This window comes from Lutra lutra, chromosome 17 (genome assembly GCF_902655055.1).
Source record: "Lutra lutra chromosome 17, mLutLut1.2, whole genome shotgun sequence".
NCBI classification, from domain to species: domain Eukaryota; kingdom Metazoa; phylum Chordata; class Mammalia; order Carnivora; family Mustelidae; genus Lutra; species Lutra lutra.
Genome location: NC_062294.1, coordinates 35,846,659 through 35,871,523, shown reverse-complemented (window position 1 = coordinate 35,871,523; position 24,865 = coordinate 35,846,659). Strand labels below are relative to the sequence as shown.

General features: G+C 37.6%; 1 protein-coding gene across 3 annotated transcripts in view; it reads right to left on the bottom strand.

Annotated features, from left to right (window-relative positions):
* NETO2 (neuropilin and tolloid like 2) overlaps positions 1-24,865 on the bottom strand; it is a 65,525-nt gene that overhangs the window by 5,719 nt on the left and 34,941 nt on the right. For 2 of the 3 annotated variants that reach the window (XM_047711282.1, XM_047711281.1), the window contains exons 7-8: positions 20,224-20,452; positions 143-256 (exon numbers count right to left, since the gene is read on the bottom strand). In XM_047711282.1, coding sequence (XP_047567238.1) covers positions 143-256; positions 20,224-20,452 — 343 coding nt within the window. The remainder of the gene's footprint in view (positions 1-142; positions 257-20,223; positions 20,453-24,865) is intronic. The other variant, XM_047711283.1, reaches the window with a different exon arrangement.

Genomic DNA, 24,865 nt, shown 5'->3' with positions numbered 1-24,865 from the left:
AAGGAACAGTTATATTCTATGTTTCCATTTTGGCCAAAGCAGCTATGCTAAGCACAGTTATAGAGGACATTTTAAGTGTTTCTTAATGAAGGGCAATGGCCACTTTTCTCTCAAAAAGGTTGGCCTTTGCCAGCACACTCACCTTTACAGTGATTTTCATCCCAAGGGTATGCACAGTTCTGAACACCGTTACAGACTAAAGAATTATTGATGCACATGTTGCTGTGGCAGAAGAAAGTGCTACCTGTGCAGGGAGCTGCAGGAAAGAAGAAGTTTGTTGCTAAGAACTCATCCTGGTTTACTGATCCTTCCTCCTTCCATGAGTACCCTCTGTACTAGAGACGCAGTTAAGACAAGGGCCAGTACTCTCTGACATGGTCTGAGGTAAACAAACACTTTTTACTCCAGCTGGGTGCCAAATGTCATTTTTAGTGTAATGAGAGTATGAATACATTTGCCGTGGTGCTTACGGAACTAGCATACAGCCTGGTAAGTTTTTTCAAAATGTTAAAAGAAAATGTTGGTGAGGATGTGGAGACTCTGGAACCCTTGGTGCACTGCTGGGGGAAATGTAAAACAGTACAGCTGCTATGGTAAACAGGATGGGGTTTCCCCCAATTTCCCACCGATTACTGTCTGCTCCAGCAATTCCACGCCCAGGTGCATACCCCAAACACCTGAAAGCAGGGGCTTGAACACAGAGTACACCAGTGATCATGGCAGCATTAGTCACAAAGCCCATAGCAGCATTATTCCACCAAAAGGCGGAAACAACCTAAATAAATGTCTGTTGATGGGTGAATGGATAATCGCAATGAGGTACACACATAAGTAATGGACTATTATTCAGGATTAAAATTCAGAAGAAAATTCTGACAAATGCTACAACATGGATGAATCTTGGAGACAACATGCTTGAAAGAAGCCAGACACGAAAGAACAAATTATGTATGAGTCCAGGTATATGAGGTACCCAGCGTGTCAGTTCATTGAGAGGAAAAGAGAACATCAGCTACCAGGATCCAGCAGGAGAGGGGAATGGGGTGTTTAATGGGACAGTTTCAGCTGGGGATGATCAAAAACTTCTGGAAATGGATAGTGCTGATGGGTGCACAAAGATATGAATGTACCTAGTGCCACTCAACTATGCACTTAAAAATGGTTAAAACGGCAAATTTTATGTTACATAGATTTTACCAGGAAAAAAAAAAATCACTCCTTGGAATTTGTAAATTAAAATTTTTTAAAATGATAAAGATATATGGATTATATACCATGTAACTTCGTGTTTTATGTAAACTGTTCTTCAGCCTGAAATGTCTCCTCCTTCCTTCCTGGTGACTACCTGCTCATCTTTCAAGATCACACTGAAAATGCAGCCCTCTCTGTGAAGATTCCCTCAATTCTCCTAGGTACCTAGTGTGACTCCTGTGTTCCTGTCATACTCTAAGATGTGCTTCTATTTAACACTTCTCCTGTATATGTAAACATTTGTTAAACTACATTGTGACTCAGTGTGTTTACTTCTGTTAAGAAATAAAGTCCTGGATTGGAGACAAAAGTACCAACATAGTAATAGTGTGTTTTTCAGTATAAAGACATACACACAAGAATCTGAAAGCCAGGAAGCATGATGGCTTTTCTCTCACATTCACAGAAGCCCGTAAAAATCAACTAATCATTGTGACTTCCAGAAATATAATAAAGCAAAATGTATTTCCTAAAAAATTCTACATTTAAGACAGGTATCTCATCAAAGAAAGAAAACTGAATTCCACTCTCTATTATACTGATAGACCTCAAATATTTTTATATATTTTTTAAAAGTTTATTTTCAAGATGAAAAGAAATACATAAAATTTTATAGGACTAATAATAACTGGATTTCCTCCCCTAAATATTATCTTTTTAAAAAACAAATATAGGGGCGCCTGGGTGGCTCAGTGGGTTAAGCCGCTGCCTTCGGCTCAGGTCATGATCTCAGGGTCCTGGGATCGGGTCCCGCATCGGGCTCTCTGCTCAGCGGAGAGCCTGCTTCCTCCTCTCTCTCTCTCTTTGCCTGCCTCTCTGCCTACTTGTGATCTCTCTCTGTGAAATAAATAAAATCTTTAAAAAAACAAAACAAAACAAAAAAAAAACAAATATACAATGAACCTTATCAAAACAGTGAGTTTAGTATTTCTTTCCCCTCTAAAGAGAAGGCTCTCTCTTTAGGTTACAAACACAGGAAGTTTTGGAATACAACACGATACACACTGTCCAATTGCATCACCAGTAATAAAACTGACAGTTTGGCAAACACAAACAAACAAACAGGACTGTTTGGTATCCACCTGCTTGACCCCCCCTTTGTCTATTTCTCAATTTGGCTCTGAAGATGGGCTGTAAAAATAGGTATTTATTGAGACCCCAGGAATATTATCAAAAGGATAAGAAATAAGTGTCAGTGGAGATGTGGAAAAATGGAACCCCTTGTGCACTGTTGGTGGGAATGCAAACTGGTGCAGCTACTGTGGGAAACAGTATGGAGGTTTTGAGGTTCCTCAAAAAATTAAAAAGTAAAAATAGAATTACCATATAATCCAGCAATTTCACTCTTGGATATTTATCCAAAGAAAATGAAAACACTAATTCAAAAAGATAGAGACACCCCTATGTTCACTGCAACATCATTAACAATAGTCAAGATACAGCAGAAACCTCAGTGTCCATAAATGGATGAATGAATAAAGATATAATACATAGGGGCGGCTGGGTGGCTCAGTGGGTTAAGCCTCTGCCTTCGGCTCAGGTCATGACCCCAGGGTCCTGGGATCGAGCCCCACATCGGGCTCTCTGCTCAGCGGGGAGCCTGCTTCCTCCTCTCTCTCTGCCTGCTTCTCTGCCTACTTGTGATCTCTGTCTGTCAAATAAATAAATAAAATCTTAAAAAAAAAAGATGTAATACATATATAAATTGGAGTAATGGATGGAACTAGAGGGTATTATGCTAAGCGAAATAAGTCAATCAGAGAAAGATAATTATCGTATGATCTCACTGATATGAGGAATTTGAGAAACAAGACAGAGGATCACAGGGGAAAGGAGGGAAAAATGAAACAAGATGAAACCAGAGAGAGACAAACTATAAGAGACTCAATCTCAGGAAACAGTGTTGCTAAAGTGGAGGGGGATGGGGGAATGGGTTAGGCTGGGTGATGGACACTGGGGAGGGTATGTGCTATGACAAATGCTGTGAATTGTGTAAGACTGATGAATCACAGACCTGTACCCCTGAGACAAATAAAACGTTACATTAATAAAAATGAAAATGTTTCTACAAAACAAACAAAAACTGGAGTATTACTGAGCCATAAAAAAGAGTGAGATCTTGCCATTTGTGACAACATGGATAGACTGAAAAGGTATGCTAAGTGAAATTAGTTAGAGAAAGACAAATACATATGATTTCACTTATATGTGGATTCTAAAAAAACAAAACAAATTCACAAACAAAACAGAAAGACACACAGATATGGAGAACTAATGGTTGCCAGAGGGAAGGGGATGGGGAGACAGGACTAAGTAGGGGAAGGGGACCAAGAGGAACAGTCTTTCAGTTATAAAATAAGTAAGTCACAGGGATGTAATGTACAGCACAGGGAATATAGTTGATAATATTGTAACAACTTTGTATTGTGACAGATGAAACCTAGACTTATTGTGGTGATCATTTCATAATGTATGTAAATATCAAATCACTGACACTAATACCATATTGAATGAATGTCAGTTATTATTCAATTAAAACAAAAAATAACATCCAAAATTGCTTTGCAATTAGAGGGCAAATATATAATCTCTTTAAGGCAGAATCCCCAAAAGGTAAAAGTCACCCAAGTTCTAGTTCAGCAGGCTAATCATCTACGATTAATTACTATGAGCCAGGATTTGTGAAACCCTTCTCCTTCCCCATTATAAACTAAATTGAGTTTCAGCAAGAGTTTTATCCAAATACAATTAAATATTCTCTGTAAAAAACTTTTAGACTTTCTTATTTGCTGGGTACTTACCCACTCCTGTTCAAGTATAATAACCCCTAGGTGGCTCTAATGACTCAAGAATTTAAAATAAAATACTAAGAACTGTGAGTTTGGGAAATCGTGCTATGAAACAGAGAGAAGAGATAATGATGGACTAGTAATTAATAAAAATTGTTTCTGTTATTAGTTAACCTAACTTAAAATTTTAACTGACTCCCTGGGTCTCTGCTTCCTCTTTTTAAATGAGTGGGATGGACCACCGGGTATTTCAGACATCTGGTTCTCAAAATGAGACTGGGGCACGTGGGTGGCTCAGTCAGTTAAGTGTCTGCCTTCAGCTCAGGTCTTGATCCCAGTGTCCTGGGATCAAGTCCTGTGTGGCGGGGGAGGGTCCCTATTCAGTAGGGGGTCTACTTCACCCTCTCCCTTAGCCCCTCCCCACCATTCGTGTTCTCGGTCTCTCAAATAATAAAATCTTGAAAAAAAAAAGACCCCCCCCCTTTTTTTTAAAAGATTTTATTTACTCATTTGACAGAGATCACAAGTAGGCAGAGCAGCAGGTACAGAGAGAGAGGAAGTGAAGCAGGCTCCCTACTGAGCAGAGACCCTGAGATTGTGACCTGAGCCGAAGGTAGAGGCCCAACCCACTGAGCCACTCAGGTGCCCCTCAAATAAGAAAATCTTTTTTTTTTTTAGTTAATAATCCATATTTATTTGATTTGATTTTTTTATTCATTTAATTTTTAATTTTTATTTTCTAATTAACATATAATGTATTATTAGCCCCAGGGGTACAGGTCTGTGAATCGACAGGTTTACACACTTCATAGCACATACCTTTCCCAATGTCCATAACCCCACCACACTCTCCCTACCCCTCTCCCCCCGGCAACCCTAAGTTTGTTTTGTGAGATTATCAAATAATAAAATCTTTTTTTTTTTTTTTTAAAGATTTTATTTATTTATTTGACAGACAGAGATCACAAGCAGGCAGAGAGGCAGGCAGAGAGAGAGGAGGAAGCAGGCCCGATGTGGGGCTTGATCCCAGGACCCCGGGACCATGACCTGAGCCGAAGGCAGAGGCTTCAACCCACTGAGCCACCCAGGCAACCCCAAATAATAAAATCTTAAAAACAAAAATAAAATCGATGAGACTGAAATTAGTGGTCTCAATCATGTTGATACTTCTATTCTCAGAAGAATCATGTATATAACCAGTAATTTACTCAGAGACTGAATCCACCACATGGTATCATTTAACCTTAAGTATTTCATGATTCTTTAAGAAATGCTTGGGGGCGCCTGGGTGGCTGGGATGGAGCCCTGCATTGGGCTCTCTTCTCAGCAGGGAGCCTGCTTCCTCCTCTCTCTCTGCCTGCCTCTCTGCCTACTTATGATCTCTGTCAAATAAATAATCTTAAAAAAAAAAAAAAAAAGAAATGCTTGATGGTTTCAAAGCTTATCGTTAAGGACAAAAGATACCAGTTATGTAAATAAGCCATTAGGTTGAAGACAGAAAAGCCAATGAAAAGGTATGTTGGTATTTTATTTCAGTACACAATCAGCTAGTGTACCTACCTCAGCTGTGTCCCATAGATCATAAAATTATATTACACTCAGGTGTGCACTTTAACATAACCAATGGCCTAGAGAACACACAGTAGTTTTGGATACTTCTAAAAACTGGGATTTTCTGTTTTGTTTATATGTCATACCACAACTCTTTTTCATACTATATCATATTACCTACTGACCTCTCTAATTTTACTAGTCTTATCTAGTTCACAAATGAAGAGACAGGGAACAGAAGCTATTTTCAAGATGGGCTGAGTGAGGTTATAAGCAGCACTGTGGCTTCTAGGTATTCTGATTTTGAATCAAACTATCATTAGGTCTTAAAGTTTATCCACAGAACATTGTGTGACACCGAATATTTTGATGTCTCTTTATAATCCTCAAAAGAGGGGGAAAAAAAAAAAGGTTTTCTGGTCAGTGTTTCTCATTGATTGAACAGTAAGTAGAAAACAACCTCAGTTTTTTATTAAATAATTCTTTACAACTGCTTCTCCCATTATTTAAAGCAATTAGAAAGCAGCGCTGACATCGTCAGATATTGTTTTGTAGAAATGTATTATACTCATAATTATAGATGTATTAAGCTCTGTGGATTTGCAGTGGACAAGCAGAGCTGCTTAAAAAGAGAACTGAAGTATCAGTTACTGACATGGGATGCTAATGACATACTTCAACTAAGAACTATAAAAAATGGTTGAATTATTGGAATTTATAAGTAAGGGACAAAGAGAATTGCAAAAATAGTGCCAGTTATAAACTCTTTTCTACTTACAGCCTGAGGACTTTCTACTGGGTCATGGCGTGAGAAAGAAGAAGGGTTAGGCTTTCAGTTCCCCTCCCTTTCTCATGAGATGTGGCAATGATGCTGAGAGATGGTCTGTCCCTCAATGAGGCCTGCAGGACCGCCAAAGGCAGTATGTTACTGCGAATCCCATTATGGATTTATTCTAACAAAAATAACTTCTGCTGCTTTCACAGTTGTAGTCCTAGAAATTATTTTCCTAAAACTATATCCTGTCTTGAAGAGTGAGATACATATTAGTATTCAGTGCTTGGGAAGTACTGTTCTGTATCACTCATTTTAGCCAAGTTATATTATTTTAGTCATATCTGTAATCTATAATGGGTAGAATTAGTCCATCCATATAAACCTTTTCTCAAATATTGATTGTTTTCATGAATGGATTCATAACAATTACACATCATTAATAGCTTAGAGAAAAACAAAAGAGTTTAACACTTTGAATCAATGATGAGCATATAAAAATGTACTATTTGGAGCTCTCTAATGTGCTTATTAAAAGGAGATTTCCAAACTGGGACTTTTGTTTTATAAAAACTTACAAAGTCCTTTATTTGATCACATACGTGACTTTTTTTTTTTTTTTTTTTTTTTTGGAGGGATCGTTTTCCTGTTCTTCATGGATAATAAAGCTAAATTTAGGATATGGAGCAAAGTCTTATATTTAGTGATTATTGTGAAGATATAACTTGAGGGAGACTTTCCACATATTTACTTATCAGATCTGGACTGATGGAGAAATCATTAGTGTATATAGAGAAATACCTTAACTAAAACACATTAGAGAAGAATTTTGCTTATAAGATTTGTATCAGTGATGCCCAAAATAAATATAATGTGAGCCAAAATGTGACCAAGTAGCCACATTATAAAGATCTTTAAAAAGAAGCAGGTGGAATGAATTTTACTAATAGCTTATTTAACCCAATATATCTGTGCAGAAAAGAGTTACTACAGCGGGACAGAGGCCACTACCTTTAGAAGGGTCTGTGTGCAAGGTTGGCCCTTAGTTCTGACTGATAAGGTTCATGGTGCCTAGAGTTTGTGTGAACGTCATTTATGCCGAATACCTTCTTTCCTTCTGTAGGTCCACAATTTTGGTACAGGCAACGCAGAAAGTGTCTGTGAGACCAGTTCCTAGTAAAAACCTTGGGTGCTGAGCTCGAATGGGCTTCTCTGGACAGAAACATTGTTTGTTACTGCATTTTTTGTTGCTGGAGAAACACATGCTCAGTGTGCCCTTCATACGAGGGAGCGAGTGTTGAGGAACGCTGTGAGGACTTCCCTGAGAGGACTCAGACAGTAATTCCCATTTGTTGGTCACATATCCTTAGCTGTCAGAAATCTCAGCTGTAACTATTCAAATACATGTGGAGTCCTGTGAGTCTTTCTAGCAAATCACCTAACATATGGGTGGTGTTGGGGAGCCCTGATACAATCCCCAAAACACTCTCATTTAACACATATAAAATATTCATGAGGTATTTGACATTATTTCCTACCAAGTCTTTGAAATCCAAGATTTATCTTTATAAATATAGCGCATTTCAATTTAGATGGGCCACATTATGAGTGTTCAACAGCCACATGGGGCTGCTGGACACCACTGGAAAGCACAGGTACAAGACGCCGAGAATAAATAAACTGAGGAGAAAGGGGAAACGGCTGAAAGGCTTTCTTGCTAACTGAAACTATATCTTTTTATCAAGCACTGCTTTGTAGTTATTTGAAGAAGTGAAGCAGCCTTTACATAGCGATTTTTTTTCAAGTGTGAAAAGTTGATAAAAAATTTTTTTTGAAACAGCTTATATGCATCCATAGGGCAACAAGAGGCAGCAACAGAGTTTGCTCCTGGTAAATATCACTGCTGCGCTCCTGACATTTCCAGCTACTTGAGAAACTCAATAAATCCAAAATAACTCAATACTTATTCCTCTTATCTCTCCAATTTTTATTTCCAAGTCAGTCAGACCGAAACTGTAGGTATCTTTGACTCATTCTGTTACTTTTCAGTCTGGTCAGTCACCAAATCTTGTTGCTTCTACTTCCACAACTCTCCCTCTGTCTCTGCTCTAGTTCAGACCATCTTCGTCTAGCCCCCTGACTATGGAAGTTAGCCTCCCTTCTCCATAACCTCCACACTCCAACTGAAACAAGGTTCTGATTATGTCATTTTATAGTATGAAACCCTTCAAAATTCCCCAATGCCTGTGATAGGAACTCTAATTTTAGCCTTTAATTTAAAGGCTGTCTAACTTTGGTTTTAGTCTACCTCTCTTGACATATTTTTCCTCTCTTCTTTCTTCTACTACTTCTTCTGATCAAATAAGCCTGGGCTGTATGTGTTTTGTTCATTCCATAACCTGTTTGGAATAACAACCTCAGTTATTCAACATTTCTACCTTCTAAAATCTACCTGCCCTCAAGGATAAATAAACTCAAAGCTTCAAGGACTACTTGCTTCATAATCGATGCTGTCTACTAGAAATAACCTAGATATTTAATCAGTAAGCACTTGTTTTCTGTCTCAAATAGTCTTTGTCATTGTTATTCCGGCAACTGCCCCATTTACATGTATGTTACCTCACTTGAAAGACCATCCTTTAGAGCAGGGACTGTTTCATTCATTTTCGTATCTTCATAGCAAACACAGTATCTCATATGATAAATGTTAAATAAATGAATGGAAGGCAAGTAGGAAGGCTGATTGGCTGAATTGCCTTCATAACCCAACTAGCCATCTGGCAATTCATCAAGTCTTTTAAAATTATAGATGGAAGAGTTCAGCTATGATAAAGCTTATGTAGGTCACATACGATCATGATCTTAACAAAGAATCCATGGAATAATAATATAATATCTTAAAATTATATCTCCTTCTCTTATGAGGACAATACAGAAGATACACACTTATTTTTAAAATATACGTGGCGGGACGCCTGGGTGGCTCAGTTGGTTAAGCAGCTGCCTTCGGCTCAGGTCATGATCCCAGCATCCTGGGATCAAGTCCCACATCGGGCTCCTTGCTCATCGGGGAGCCTGCTTCTCCCTCTGCCTCTGCCTGCCATTCTGTCTGCCTGTGCTTGCTCTCTCTCCCTCTCTCTAAAAAAAAAAAAAAAAAAAAAAAAAAAAAAAAAAAAAAAAAAAATTGACTATATTCCCTATTAAAAAATAAATAAATAAAATATACGTGGCATGAACATACATAGTCACCTATATTGGGGCAGTGTGGATGAGTCTTTAAATGGTAATTTTCTTCATACAGAGGTGACTGTGAGGAAAGGGACTAGTCAGAGGGATTAATCAGCACTATCCAAATATAGATTAAAGTTAAACCAAGCCACTCAAATCCAAGCCAAAAACATGATGGTATTTTTTTTTTTTAAAGATTTTAGTTATTTGACAGAGATCACAAGTAGACAGAGAGGCAGGCAGAGAGAGAGAGAGAGGGAAGCAGGCTCCCTGCCGAGCAGAGAGCCCGATGCGGGACTCGATCCCAGGACCCTGAGATCATGACCTGAGCTGAAGGCAGCGGCTTAACCCACTGAGCCACCCAGACGCCCCCATGATGGTATTTTTGAAAGCAGTTTTTCAAAAAAAAATCAAAGCTAATTAATATGATTTGTATTTATCATAAGCAAAATCAACAAAATAATTATTAGGAAGTACAGACAAGTCACTTGGATTTTTATAGGAGATAGAAAGAAAGGCAACAGAACCAACTTTTCCTGGGATTTGTTCACGTGAATTATCAGGAGTTAAAGAATCCTAAAATCTGTTCTCGGACATTTTCCACTTTTAAGCTGGGTCAGTATCTATACATGAGTTACCCCATTCTTTAATATAAAAAGGTTCTCACATGCTCACAAAATAGTAAAAATGACTTTTAAAGACGTAACCAACTCATAGAAAGACAAACACATAACCACACACACACACACACAAATCTAAAGAATATACACAAAAGGAAATTCAAATGTGTTGCCACAAAAAAAATCTAACCACAAAAGAAGGTTGTGATGAAGAAAACGAGGGACAAAAAGCTTTAAGACATTTAGAAAACTAACAGCAAAAGGGAAGAAGTCCTTCCATCTCAGTAATCACTATAAAGGTAAATGAGTTAAACCCTCCATTCAAAAAGCAGAGATTGGCAGAATAATTAAAAAAACCCAAAGGATCCCACTGTATACTGTTCTACAAAAGGCTCACTTTAGATCTAAAGATATAAATTGGGGGCGCCTGGGTGGCTCAGTGGGTTAAAGCCTCTGCCTTCAGCTCGGGTCATGGTCCCAGGGTCCTGGGATCGAGCCCCACGTCGGGCTCTCTGCTCAGCAGGGAGCCTGCTTCCTCCTCTCTCTCTCTGCCTGCCTCTCTGCCTACTTGTGATCTCTGTCTGTAAAATGAATAAATAAAATCTTTAGAAAAAAATAAAGATATAAATTGATTGAAAGTGAAAAAATGGAAAAAGATATTCCATGCAAATAGTTACCAAAAGATAGCTGGAGTGGCCATACAAATATAACAAAAAATAGATTTCAAATCAAAACTGTTGCAAGTGACAAAGAGGTACACTATATTGGTAAAAGGGGTCATTAAGAAGATACAACAATTATAAAAAAATACAAACCAAAAATCAGACTCCTAAAATATAAGAAGCAAACACTATCAGAACTCAAGGCACAATTAGATATTCTACAATAATGGTTGGAGAGTTCACTATCCCACTTTCAATAATGAGTAGAACAACTACACAGATTAATAAGCAAATAAAGAATAACACTATAGGGGTGCCTGGGTGGCTCAGTGGGTTAAGCCGCTGCCTTCGGCTCGGGTCATGATCCCAGGTCCTGGGTTCGAGCCCCGCATTGGGCTTTCTGCTCAGCGGGGAGCCTGCTTCCTCCTCTCTCTCTGCCTGCCTCTCTGCCTACTTGTGATTTCTCTCTGTCAAATAAATAAATAAAACTTAAAAAAAAAATAACACTATAAACCAACTAGACCTAGTAGATATATACAGATAGTTCCATCCAACAGCAGCAAAATACACATTTTTTTCAAGCATATATGGAACTTTCTCTAGGATGGACCATATGTTACACCACATACACACAAAAATCTTAAAAGACTGACATCATACAGAGTATCTTTTCCAATCACACTAAAATAAAACTAGAAATCAATAAAAGAATGAAAACTGGAAAATTCATAAAGATGTGGAAACTAAATTACACATTCTTAACCCACTAACTGGTCAAACAAGAAATCAGAAGGGAAATTAAAGAATACCTTGAGATAAATGAAAATGAAAACACAACACAGCAAAACTTTATGAGAAGCAGTGAAAACAGTGCAAAGAAGGAAATTTATACCTATAAATGCTACATTAAAAAAGAAGAAAGATCTCAAATCAGTAACTTAACCTTAAAGAATGAGGAAAAAAGGAAAAACTAAACTTGGAGTTCTATGCCTTTGTCAGAAATGCTAAAATTATAGAGAAGAGAAATAGAGAATGGAAAAATTAGAGAAAAGAAAAAAAAGGTTCTTTGAAGAGAACAAAACTGGCAAAACTTTAGTTACAATGACTAAGGTAAAAAGAGAAACAGATGAAAAGATTCAAATTACTAAAATCAGAAACTCAAGTGGAGACATTATTATAGATGTTACGCTATAAAAGGGATTAAAAGAGAAACTTAAAAACAATTCTACACCAACAAACTGCTAATCTAGATGAAATAGACAAACTCCTAGAAACATACATTCTACCCAAACTGAATGAAACTAAACAGAAAATTTGAATAGCTCTCTAACTAGGAGTTTGAAACAGTAATCAAACTATCTCCCAACAATGAAAAGCCCTGGACTGGATGGCTTCACTGGGAAATTCTACCAAATGTTAACAGAACATCAATTCTCAAACTCTTCCAAAAAGCTGGAGAGAAAGGGTTACTTCTTTTTGATTCTATGGACCAGCATAACCCTGATATCAAAGCCAGACAAAAATACTACAAGAAAATAAAAGTACAGACCAATATTCCTTATGCATATTGATGCAAAAATCCTTAACAAAATATTAGCAGTGAATTCAGCAACATTTTAAAAGGATCATACACCATGACCAAGTGGGACTTATTCCTGGAACATAAAAATGGTTTTATATACAAAATCAATCAATATAATATAACACATTAACAGAATAAAGAGAAAAAAATGACATAACCATCTCAACTGAATCAGAAAAAGCTTTTGAGAAAATTCAACATCTTTGCATGATGAAAACACTCAATAAACTAGGACCAGAAGAAAACTTCCTCAACATGATAAAGGCTATATATGAAAACCCCACAGCTAAAACCTACTTAAGGGTAAAAGGTAAAAGCTTTGCTCTTAAGATCAGAAAGAAGACAAAGGTGTCTCCTTTAGCTTCTATTCAATATAGTACTAGAAGTCCTGGCAAGAGCAATCAGGCAAGAAAAGGAAATAAAAAAATAAAATAGTACCCAAAATTGGAAAATTACCTGTTTGCAGACAATATGATCTTATATGAAGAAAACTTTAACAAGATTGCGTGCACATGCGTGTGCCCGTGAGTGCGCACACACACACAGCTAATAAACTAACTCAGCAAGTTGCAGGATACAAAGATAACACAGAACAATCAGGTGATTTTCTACACACTAACAATGCAGACTTGTAGACTTGCATACTAAGCAGTACAAAACACTCTTGAAAAAAATTAAAGACAACAAATAAATGGAAAGACATCCTGGGTTCATGGGCTGGAAAACTTAACATTTATTAAGATGACACTACTAAACTACTCAAAAGCAATCCACAGATTCATTATAATTTTTATAAAAAAAACCCCAAAGGTGTTTTTAGCAGTGCCTTCTGTAAGAGAAGTAAAGGGCTTCTAACCCTTTTGGTCTCAGGGCTGGGCTAAGGAAAACACAGCTGAGCCTGGGTCATCTTGTGGTGACAGGAAGTAAGAAAGTGATTTAATTAAAAAAAAAAAAAAAAAAAAAAAAAAGGAAGGGCACATCAAAAGTTGAAAGTGACAACTTGAAGGAGCTCCCAAGGGCCAAAGCTGGGACTTTGAGTAATAAATTATTGTTAGTATTATAATAATTACATGTTATATATAATTATATATACAATAATGGCATAAAATAAATACCTATAAACTCATACTGATATAAATCATTGAAGAGATAAATGAGGGGAAAAATAACTCTTCCTAATAGTAGAATTACAATTAATAAATAAAATAATAATGGAAGCAGAAAACTACCATTAGGTAAACATTACAATAATTCCTATCTCAAGCAGAAATCATTAACAGATGCTAAAATTAGTGAGCAAAGGGATATTTGCATAGTCTCAAAGACAATTATTACCTAGAAATGAAAATATCAGTAACTTTATGGTGGAGAAACCTGACAGACAGCACCTTAAGGAAGTGACCAAAGTTAGCATGAGACAAATCCACATGTACCCCCCTACCTCACTGGTGTGATGAGCTAAGAAAGGTGTAGTATCATTTCTGTGATATTGACAGAAATATGTAACCTCAAAAGAATCGAGGAAACATCAGACAAACTCAAATTGACATTCTACTAAATAAATGGCCAGTGCTCTTCAAATATATTAAGGTCATTAAAGACTGAGAAACTGTCACAGATTGAGGAGACTCAAGGACAGATATTCAGTAAATGCAGTGTGGGATCCTGCATCAGAAAAGGACATTAATGAAAAACTAGTGACATGTGGATAAGGTCTATATATATATTGGTCGATAATACTAAATCAGTGTTAATTTTCAGTTTTACCACATTATTAGGGGAATCTGAGTGAAGGACATAGAGAGGGAGGAGCAAGATGGCATAGGAGTAGGAGACCTAAATTTCACCTGGTCCCAGGAATTCATCTAGATAGTTATCAAACCATTCTGAACACCTATAAACTTAACAGATTGTTCAATTCTATGAACAGAAAAGAAAATTTGAATAGATCAAATATTTTTGATATATATTTGAATAGATCACATAAATAGATACTTTCTAGAAGGTATCATCTGACTTGGTTAGTGTGTATTTTTCTGGGGTTGTTGTTAGCCTTCCAGCACTTTGTTCTGTCATTCATCTATTCTTCTCCAGACAAAATGACAAGGCAGAAAAACTCACCTCAAAAAAAAAGAAGAGGCAGTAATGACGGCTAGGGACCTAATCAATATGGACATTAGTAAGATGTCAGAACTAGAGTTCAGAGTGACTATTAAAAAGATGCTAACTGGGCTTGAAAAAAAGCACAAAAGATAGTAGAGAATCACTGGAGAAATAAAGTCCCTTTCTGGAGAAATAAAAGAACTAAAATCTAACCAAGTTGAAATAAAAAAAAACTATTAATGAGGTATAATAAAAAATGGAGGCTCTTAATGCTAGGATAAATGAGGTGGGAGATTATCACTATATTAGTAATATAGAAGACTAATGATGGAGAATAAAGAAGCTGAGATTTAAAAAAGAGAGATAAACAACTACTGGATCACGAGGGGAGAATTTGAGAGATAAGTGATACCATAAAACAAACAATATTAGAACAACTGGGATCCCAGAAGAAGGAGAGAGAGAGAGGGGCAGAAGGTATATTGCAGCAAATTATAGCAGAGAACGTTCCTAATTTAGGGAAGGAAACAAGCATCAAAATCCAGGAGGCACAGAGAACCCCCCTGAAAATCAATAAAAATAGGTCAACACCCCGTTATCTAATGGTAAAACTTACAAGTCTCAGAGACAAACAGAAAATCCTGAAAGCAACTCGGGGCAAGAGGTCTGTAACCTACAATGGTAGATAAGTTAGATTGGCAGCAGACCTATTCACAGAGACCTGGCTGGCCAGAAAGGACTGGCATGATATATTCAGAGCACTACATGAGAAAAATATGAAGCCAAGAATACTATATCCAGCTAGGATGTCACTGAAAATAGGAGAAATAAAAAGCTTCCAGGACAAACAAAAACTAAAAGAATTTGCAAACACCAAACCAATCCCACAGGAAATACTGAAAGCGGTCCTCTAAGCAAAGAGGGAGCCTAAAAGTAACAGACCAGAAAGGAACACAGACGATATACAGACAGTCACCTTACAGGAAATACAATGGCACTAAATTCATATCTTTCAATAGTTACCCTGAATATAAATGGGCTAAATACCCCCAATTAAAAGACACACGGCATCAGAATGGATAAAAAACCAAAACCCATCAATATGCTGTCTACAAGAAACTCATTTTAGACCCAAAGACACCTCCAGATTTAAAGTGAGGGGGTGGAAAACAATTTACCATGCTAATGGTCATCAAAAGAAAGCCAGAGTGGCAATCCTTATATCAGACAAATTAGATTTTAAGCCACAGACTATAATAAGATACGAGGGAGGACACTATATCATACTTAAAGGGTCTGTCCAAAAAGAAGATCTAACAATTTTAAATTTCTATGCCCCGAACATGGGAGCAGCCAATTATATAAACCAATTAATAACAAAATCAAAGAAACACATCAACAATAATACAATAATAGTAGGGGACTTTAACAGCCCCCTCACTGAAATGGACAGATCATCTAAGCAAAAGATCAACAATAAAGGCTTTATTTTTATTTATTTTTTTAAACAATAAAGGCTTTAAATGACACACTGGACCAGATGGACATCACAGATATATTCAGAACATTCCATCCCAAAGCAACTAAATACACATTCTTCTCTAGTGCACAGGGAACATTCTCCAGAATAGATCACATCCTGGGTCACAAATCAGGTCTCAACCGATACTAAAAGATTGGAATCATTCCCAATGAAATGCACTTGAGAACAAGTGCATGTTTTCAGACCACAATGCTTTGAAACTAGAACGCAACCACAAGAGGAAAGTTAGAAAGAACTCAAATACAGGGAGGGTAAAGAGCATCCTACTAAAGAAGGAATGGGTCAACCAGGAAATTAAAGAAGAATTTAAAAAATTCATGGAAACAAATGAAAATGAAAATGCAACTGTTCTTTGGAATGCAGCAAAGAGAGTCCTGAGAGGAAAGTAGATAGCAATACAAGCTTTTCTCAAGAAACAAGAAAGGTCTCAAATACACAATCCAACCCTACACCTAAAGGAGCTGGAGAAAGAACAGCAAAGAAAGCCTAAACCCAGCAGGAGAAGAGAAATAATAAATATTAGAGCAGAAATCAATGAAACAAAAAAACAGTAGAACAGACCAATGGAACTAGGAGCTTGTTCTTTGAAAGAGTTAATAAGACTGATAAAACCCTTGGTCAGACTTATCAAAAAGAAAAGAGAAAGGACCCAAATTAATAAAATCATGAATGAAAGAGGAGAGATTACAACCAACACCAAAGAAATACAAACAATTATAAGAACATATTATGAGCAACTATACGCCAGCAAATTTGACAATCTGGAAGAAACTGGTGCATTCCTAGAGATGTATAAACTACCACAATTGAACCAGGAAGAAATAGAAAACCTGAACAGACCCATAACCAGTAAGGAGATTGAAGCAGTCATCAAAAAATCTCCCAACAAAACAAACAAGAGCCCAGGACCAGATGGCTTCCCAGGGGAATTCTACCAAACATTTAAAGAAGAATTAATAGCTATTCTCCTGCAACTGTTGCTAAAAATAGAAATGGAAGGGAAATTTCCAAACTCATTTTATGAGGCCAGCATTACCTTGATCCCAAAGCCGGGCAAAGACCCCATCAAAAAGGAGAATTAGGGCGCCTGGGTGGCTCAGTGGGTTAGGCCACTGCCTTCAGCTCAGGTCATGATCTCAGGGTCTTGGGATCGAGTCCTGCATCGGGCTCTCTGCTCAGCAGGGAGCCTGCTTCCCTCTTTCTCTCTCTGTCTGCCTCTCTCCTACTTGTGATCTCTGTCAAATAAATAAATAAAACATTTAAAAAAAAAAAAAGGAGAATTATAGGCCAATATCCCTGATGAACATGGATGCAAAAATTCTCACCAAAATACTAGCCAATAGGATCCAACAGTACATTAAAAGGATTATTCACCACAACCAAGTGGGATTCATTCTTGGGCTGCAAGATTGGTTCAACAACTGCAAATTAATCATTGTGATACACTACATTAATAAAAGAAAGAACAAGAACCATCTCAGTAGATGCCAAAATAGCATTTGAGAAAGTACAGCATCCTTTCTAATCAAAACTTGTCACAGTGGAGGGAGAGAGGGTTCATACCTCAGTATCATAAAAGCCATCTATAAAAAACCCACAGTGACTATCATTATGAATGTGGAAAGACTGAGAGCTTTTCCCCTCAGGTCATGAACAGCAGGACTGTCCACCATCACCACTGCTATTCAACATAGTCTAGAAGTCCTAGCCTCAGTGATCAGACAACAAAAAGAAATAAAAGGCATCTGAATCGGCAAAGAAGTCAAACTCTCACTCTTTGCAGATGATATGATACTTTATGTGGAAAACCCAAAAGACTCCACTCCAACTAGTAGAACTCATACAGGAATTCAGTAAAGTGTCAGAATATAAAATCAATGCACGGAAATCAGTTATATTTCTACATATCAACAACAAGATAGAAAAAAGAGAAATTAAGGAGTTGATACCATTTCCAATTCTACTCATAAGCATAAGATACCTGGGAATAAATCTAACCAAAGAGGCAAAGAATCTGTACTCAGAAGACTTACAGAGTACTCAAGAAAGAAATTGAGGAAGACACAAAGAAATGAAGAAACATCCCATGCTCATGGATTGGAAGAACAAATAATGTGAAAATGTCTATACTATCTAAAGCAATCTACACGGTTAATGAAATGCCTATCAAAATACCACGAAGGTTTCTCAAAGAAATGTTGAAAAAGAAAACCAAAGTTGTTGGCATCACAATTCCAGACTTCAAGCTTATTACAAAGCTGTAATCATCAAGATCGTATGGTACTGGCAGAAAAACAGACACATAGATCAATGGAATAGAATAGAGAGCCCAGAAATGGACCCTCAACTCTATGGTCCTCTAATCTTTGACAAAGCAGGAAAGAATGTCCAATGAAGAAAAGACAGTGTCTTCAACAAATAGTGCTGGGAAAATTGGACAGCCACATGCAGAAGAATGAAACTGGACCATTTCCTTACACCACACACAAAAACATTCAAAATGGATGAAAGACCTCAGTGTGAGAAAGGAATCCATCAAAATTCTAGAGCAGAACACAGGCAGCCACCTCTTCGACCTCAGCCACAGCTACTTCTTCCTAGAAACATTGCCAAAGACAAGGGAAGCAAGGGCAAAAATGAACTATTGGGACTTCATCAAGATCAAAAGCTTTTGCACAGCAAAGGAAACAGTCAACAAAACCAAAAGACAACTGACAGAACGGGAGAAGATATTTGCAACTGACATATCAGATACAGGGCTAATACCCAAAATCTAAGAAGAACTTATCAAACTCAACACCCAAAGAACAAATAATCCAATCAAGAAATGGGCAGAGGACATGAACAGACATTTCTGCAAAAAAGACATCCAGATGGCCAAGAGACACATGAAAAAGTGCTCCACATCACTCAGCATCAGGAAATACAAATCAAAACCTCAATGAGATACACCTTACACAAGTCAGAATCGCTAAAATTAACCAGTCAGGGAAAAACAGGTGTTGGCGAGGATGTGGAGAAATGGGAACCTTCCTACATTGTTGGTGGGAAGGCAAGCTGATGTAGCCGCTCTGGAAAACAGTGTGGAGGTGCCTCAAAAAGTTGAAAATAGAGCTATCCTATGACCCAGCAATTGCACTACTGGGTATTTACCTTAAAGATACAAATGAAGTGATCCGAAGGGGCATGTGCACTTGAATGTTTATAGCAGCAATGTCCACAATAGCCAAACTATGGAAAGAACCTAGATGTCCACCAACAGATGAATGGTTAAAGAAGATGTGGTAGATATACACAGTGGAATACTATGCAGCCATCAAAAAACTCCGAAGTCTTGCCATTTGAAATGACATGGACGGAATTAGAGGGTATCATGCTGAGCAAAATAAGTCAATCAGAGAAAGACAATTATCATATATGATCTCACTGATATGAGGAATTTGAGAAACAAGACAGAGGATCATAAGGGAAGGAAGGGAAAAGTGAAACAAAATAAAACCAGAGAGGGAAAGAAACTTTATCTCAAGAAACAAACTGAGGGTTGCTGGAGGGGAGGGTGAAGGAGGGATGGGGTGATGGACACTGGGGAGGGTATGTGCTATTCACAATGCTGTGAATTGTCTAAGACTGATGAATCACAGACCTGTACCCCTGAAGCAAATAATACATTATATGTTAATTTTAAAAAACTTAAAAAAAAAAAACCTCGCTCTATTTTTATAATTTTAAATAAGCTTAAAATTATTTAAAAATAAAAAGTTAGAAACAAAGAAAACCTAGACTTTCTGAATTTTGATGAGCATAGTTTGGTAGATTCATAATTATACACCAAACTGAATTAAACCACTGGTAATTATTTTTAATTTTGAAAATCTTGAAAGGAGTTTCCACTTTCTGCGTTCCCTATTCTGTTTACACCTCTATAATAAGGCAGTGTTGCAATTTATGTTTTAACATGGTTTTTCACCTAGGACAGTTAATTCCTTGAGAATAGGGACTCCGACTTAGTTATTTCTACATTCTCTTTGACTTGCAGTCTTTGTCAAAAGGAAATGCTCAATAATTAAATTCTGAATGAATGAAAATTATGTAAAAGATCTCAATGCTATAGGATTTACTTACGCTCCACAAAGGAAGTAAAGAGCATTCTGAATCTGCTTAGCCGACTACCTTCATCTGCCCACATTCGGATCACTCCAACTCCTGTTTTCAGCATCACATCATTGGCCACAGTGCTGCAAAATTTAGCCTTCAGATTTTCAATAGAACTGCTTCCATCATAAACTGCAACGAAGTTTCTCTTGCATTCATTTGAGTGCTCCATTTGATAATCTAGGAACCTCAAATAAATCTGTAACATTAAAACAGAGAAAAACACTGCTTTTGAAAAGATTAAAATTGAGTGTTGTATTTCTGACTATCCAGTCGACATGGTAGAAATATAGAAATATGACAGCTGACAGGAGCACAAGAGTTAAAGGCTGGAGCCTAAGAGTCAAAAGAACCAACACTGATGGTTTCCTTCTTAATGGGACCAAGCATTAAGGAACCTAAGTTTGTGTTTTGTCTATAAAGAAACTTTTTGCTCCACGAGGCTCACTGGGTCTCTTAGATAGTTTTCTTATTACGAAAGCAACCTCTTGGTACTGACAAATTGGGAAAATGAAAGAATCACTCTTGCAATCGTTGCGATTTTTTTTCAGTTTTTCTTCACATTTAAAAAACCCAAGTTTAATTTTAAGATACATACATCCTGTAACACACTGAAACCATTTTTGTCTTACCTATACTCCTCAATACCACAAACGTTTCCATGATGTCTTGTTTGTTTATCTCCTATTCTATATTGGACATTTAAGTGATTTTAAGACTTCAACCCATAAATAACAATTTTTATGTTTTCAGTCAGGAAGATATCAACTGTAGTATCAAAATAAGCACTATTAGTATCTATTTTATTTAGCATCCTCTTTCTTGAAATTTTATAGGCAGCTTGCTACCTGGTACTAAGTTCTTAAAATATGCTTGGCCCACTTTTGTTTGAAGATTTCCTTTAGACTGTAGCTTTAGAAATACTGTGAGCGGGGTGCCTGGGTGGCTCAGTGGGTTAGGCCTCTGCGTTCAGCTCAGGTCATGATCTCAGGATCCTGGGATCGAGTCCCGTGGGCTCTCTGCTCAGTGGGGAGCCTGCTCTCTCCCCTCTCTGCCTGCCTCTCTGCCTACTTGTGCTCTGTCAAATAAATAAAATCTTAAAAAAAAAAAATACTGTGAGCATTACTGCTCAGGTTGTGGACTCAGAAACACATTGTACATATCTCTAGGAGAACTGAATGAAATGATGAAATGGCTATTATTCCTTACAGGCAGGGAGAAAATGAAGGCTCAGTTTGTTAAGAATTTGCCCAAGGTTACTCAGGGTGAGGATTTGACCTGGGTTGGCCCGACTCTACCATTCGTGTTCTTTCTACCCTCTGGGGTGCCTTTTCTGCACACACGCACAGACAGTTCCCTTTTTGCTCTAGTTGCTCCTCTGTGACTCTACAATTGAAATCTTAGTGAATAGAGAATAAAAATTTCCTTTGTCGTTAAAGACATGAGTATTCATTCTAGTTTCTATTTCTGAGGTAGCAATGTGATGCCACCTCCAACTCTCATTTTAAAGATTTTATTTTGGGGGCACCTGGGTGGCTCAGTGGGTTAAAGCCTCTGCCTTTGGCTCGGGTCATGATCCCAGGGTCCTGGGATTGAGCGCCACATCGGGCTCTCTGCTTGGCAGGGAGCCTGCCTCGCTGCCTACTTGTGATCTGTCAAATAAATACATAAAATCTTAAAAAAAAAAAAAAAGGTTTTATTTTTAAGTAATCTTTATACCCAACATGGGCTTGAATTCACAACCCCAATACCAAGAGTCACGTGGTTCTACTGACAGAGCCAGCCAGGCACCCCAGCCCCTGCCTTTTAACTTAAAAGACTTCATGGGGCGCCTGGGTGGCTATCATTAAGCGTCTGCCTTCCGGCTCAGGTCATGATCCCAGGGTGCTGGGATGGAACCCTGGATTGGGCTCCCTGCTAAGCGGGAAAGCTGCTTCTTCCTCTCCACTCCCCCTGCTTATGTACCCTCTCTTGCTACCTCTGTCAGATAAATATAATCTTTAAAAAAATTAAAAATAAAAGACTTCATATAATAAAAATGTAATATCTGGTATCTCTTCCCACTAAAATACCTTGATGGCATAAAACTAAGAGCAAACAACTAAAAAATATACCTTAAAGGGATAACTTTTGACCAAGTAACTTTGGCTTATTTGAAATGATCAACTTGTTACTTACTTCCAGGAGAATTGTAGAAAATAGGTAACTAAATAGGATTACCAATTCAAAACTTCACACAAAATCTTCATGCATGTATTACATAGAAACAATAACTTTCCTTACATGTATCATTGTACTTGTTAATTTCTCTATTTTTTACATAATTTTAACATTCTGCCTATGGTTTTGTGGTAATGGGCAAGTATCACCAATACTGTGACTGTCTTCTCTATTACACTGTGAGGCCTTCCAATGAGAGAATCATGTCTTATTCTATCTAGTGTAATTCTTGCTCATAGCAAGTAATGAATATATGACCGGGTTTATAAAACTATGAACTTGGTAGATCTAAATATAAGAAAAACAAGAAATCTAAAGTCTATCTTCTCTGTTTTTTTAATCCAAAGAAACATGGTTCTATCCAAGGCCATAATAAATGCTCTTTAAAGGTATTGAACTTAAAAGGTTTAAGTCATAGGACAATGACATTCTATTGTGAATGCAGCTCAATATTGAAACAGTTCAGTTCAACTAATTTTCAGAAATTATTTCTAACAAGGGGCACCTGGGTGGCTCAGTTAGTTAAGCATCTGACTTTAGCTCAGGTCATGATCTCAGGGTCCTAGAAAATGGCCCTGCATCTCCAAGTCCAGCTCCCTGCTCAGCGCGGAGTCTGCTTCTCACCTGCCTTCTGCCTTCCCCCTGCTTGTGCTCTCTCCCATAAATAATCTTAAAAAATTTTTTCTAACAAATAAAACTGACAAATTGAAACAGGGAGGAGACACAAACTACTCTTCTCTCAGCCAAACTGCAAGACCACAGATCTGCTAAAGGCTCCTGGTCTCTTATCACTCCTACACCCTCCTCAGGGAGGTGGAGTGAGTTACCTTAATGGTGGGGAGGGATTCTAATCTCTTTTTCCTTCCCTCTTTCCCTGGACTGGAGAGTAGGCAGCAGTTACCTCAACAAGTGGGTTTTCTCTGCATATGTAAACTTTCCTTGAGCTGGACTGGCCCAGGCTAGACTTAGGTGGGAAGTCGAACTGGTGGTGGCTAGGGAATTAGCAAGTCTGATACAACTCTCTCATCAAGCTGGTTCCTCTAGCCCTCTTTTAATAAAGGAGCTATTTGGAATCTCCACATTCTTCATGTGGAGGGGAAAAAGATGCTGTCTATTGGAACAACCCTCCACCTGCCCCCGCCCAATGCAATGAGATCCTCAGAGAGCAACTATGGACATAACCTGGTAGTTACTACGTTTGGTTCCAGACGATAATAAAAAAGTGAACACTGCAATAAAGTGTGTCAAATGAATCTTTTGGTTTCCCAGTGCATATAAGTCAGCTTCTACTGTAGCCGGTTAGGCATGCAATAGCATTGTCTAAAAAAAAAAAAAAAAAAAAAAAAAAAAAGTAAATGCCTTAATTCAAAGGAAAGTCTTGGAGGGTCTTGCCTCCATGTGGATGGCTGCTGACCAGGGTGGTGGCTGCCAAAGGCTGGGGTCGCTGTGACAATTTCTTCAAATAAGAGAACAATGAAGTTTGTTGCATCAATCTTCTTCCACAAATAGTTTCTCTGCAGCATGTGATGCTATTGGTAGCATCTTGCCCACAGAACTTCTTTTATCTTTAAATTCAATTAATTGACATGTTATTTGTTTCAGGGGTACAGGTCTATGATTCATCAGTCTTATATAATACCCAGTGCTCATTACAATGTCCATCATTGTAATTTTTTTTTTCAAGGAGTGACTTTCCTAATTTTAAATTCAAAAAGTTATATGAACACAAATCTCATTTATAACATTGAGAGAAGTAGGCAAACCAGTGGATAACACAATAAGGGAAATACATTTAGAAGATCTGGTATGAAACCCAGGAATTAGCGTGTTGAACAAGCTGTACGGTTGTTTCTAATGCAAAGAATTTACCCTTTGAGAAAAACTAGGTGAATAATATTCTACATTTAAGTCCAGACCTTTTAAAAACCAAGCCAAAATCCCTGATGTGCACGGCAAACATAAAGAAGACCTTTTGACAACTCAAATTTCTCAGTGTCACATTATTTGACCATAGGAAAGGGATTTTCCTTCTTCCACTCAATAAAGTCCATCACCCCTCCAACCCCCAGCAACCCTCGGGTGGTTTCCTGAGATTAAGTCTCTTATGGTTTGTCTCCCTCTCTGGTTTTGTCTTGTTTCATTTTTTCCTCCCTTCCCCTATGATAATTCCCTTTCTCTTATTTCCCTTAGCATAATACTGTCTAGTTCCAACCATGTTGTTGGAAATGGCAAGATTTCATTTTTGATGGTTGCATAATATTCATGTGTGTGTGTGTACATGTACGTACATATACCACAGTAGAACTCCTTTTAAAATGGAGTCAATCTTCTTAAACCTGCTGCTGCTCCTTTATCAAAGAAGTTTATATAATATCCTGAATCCTCTGTTGTC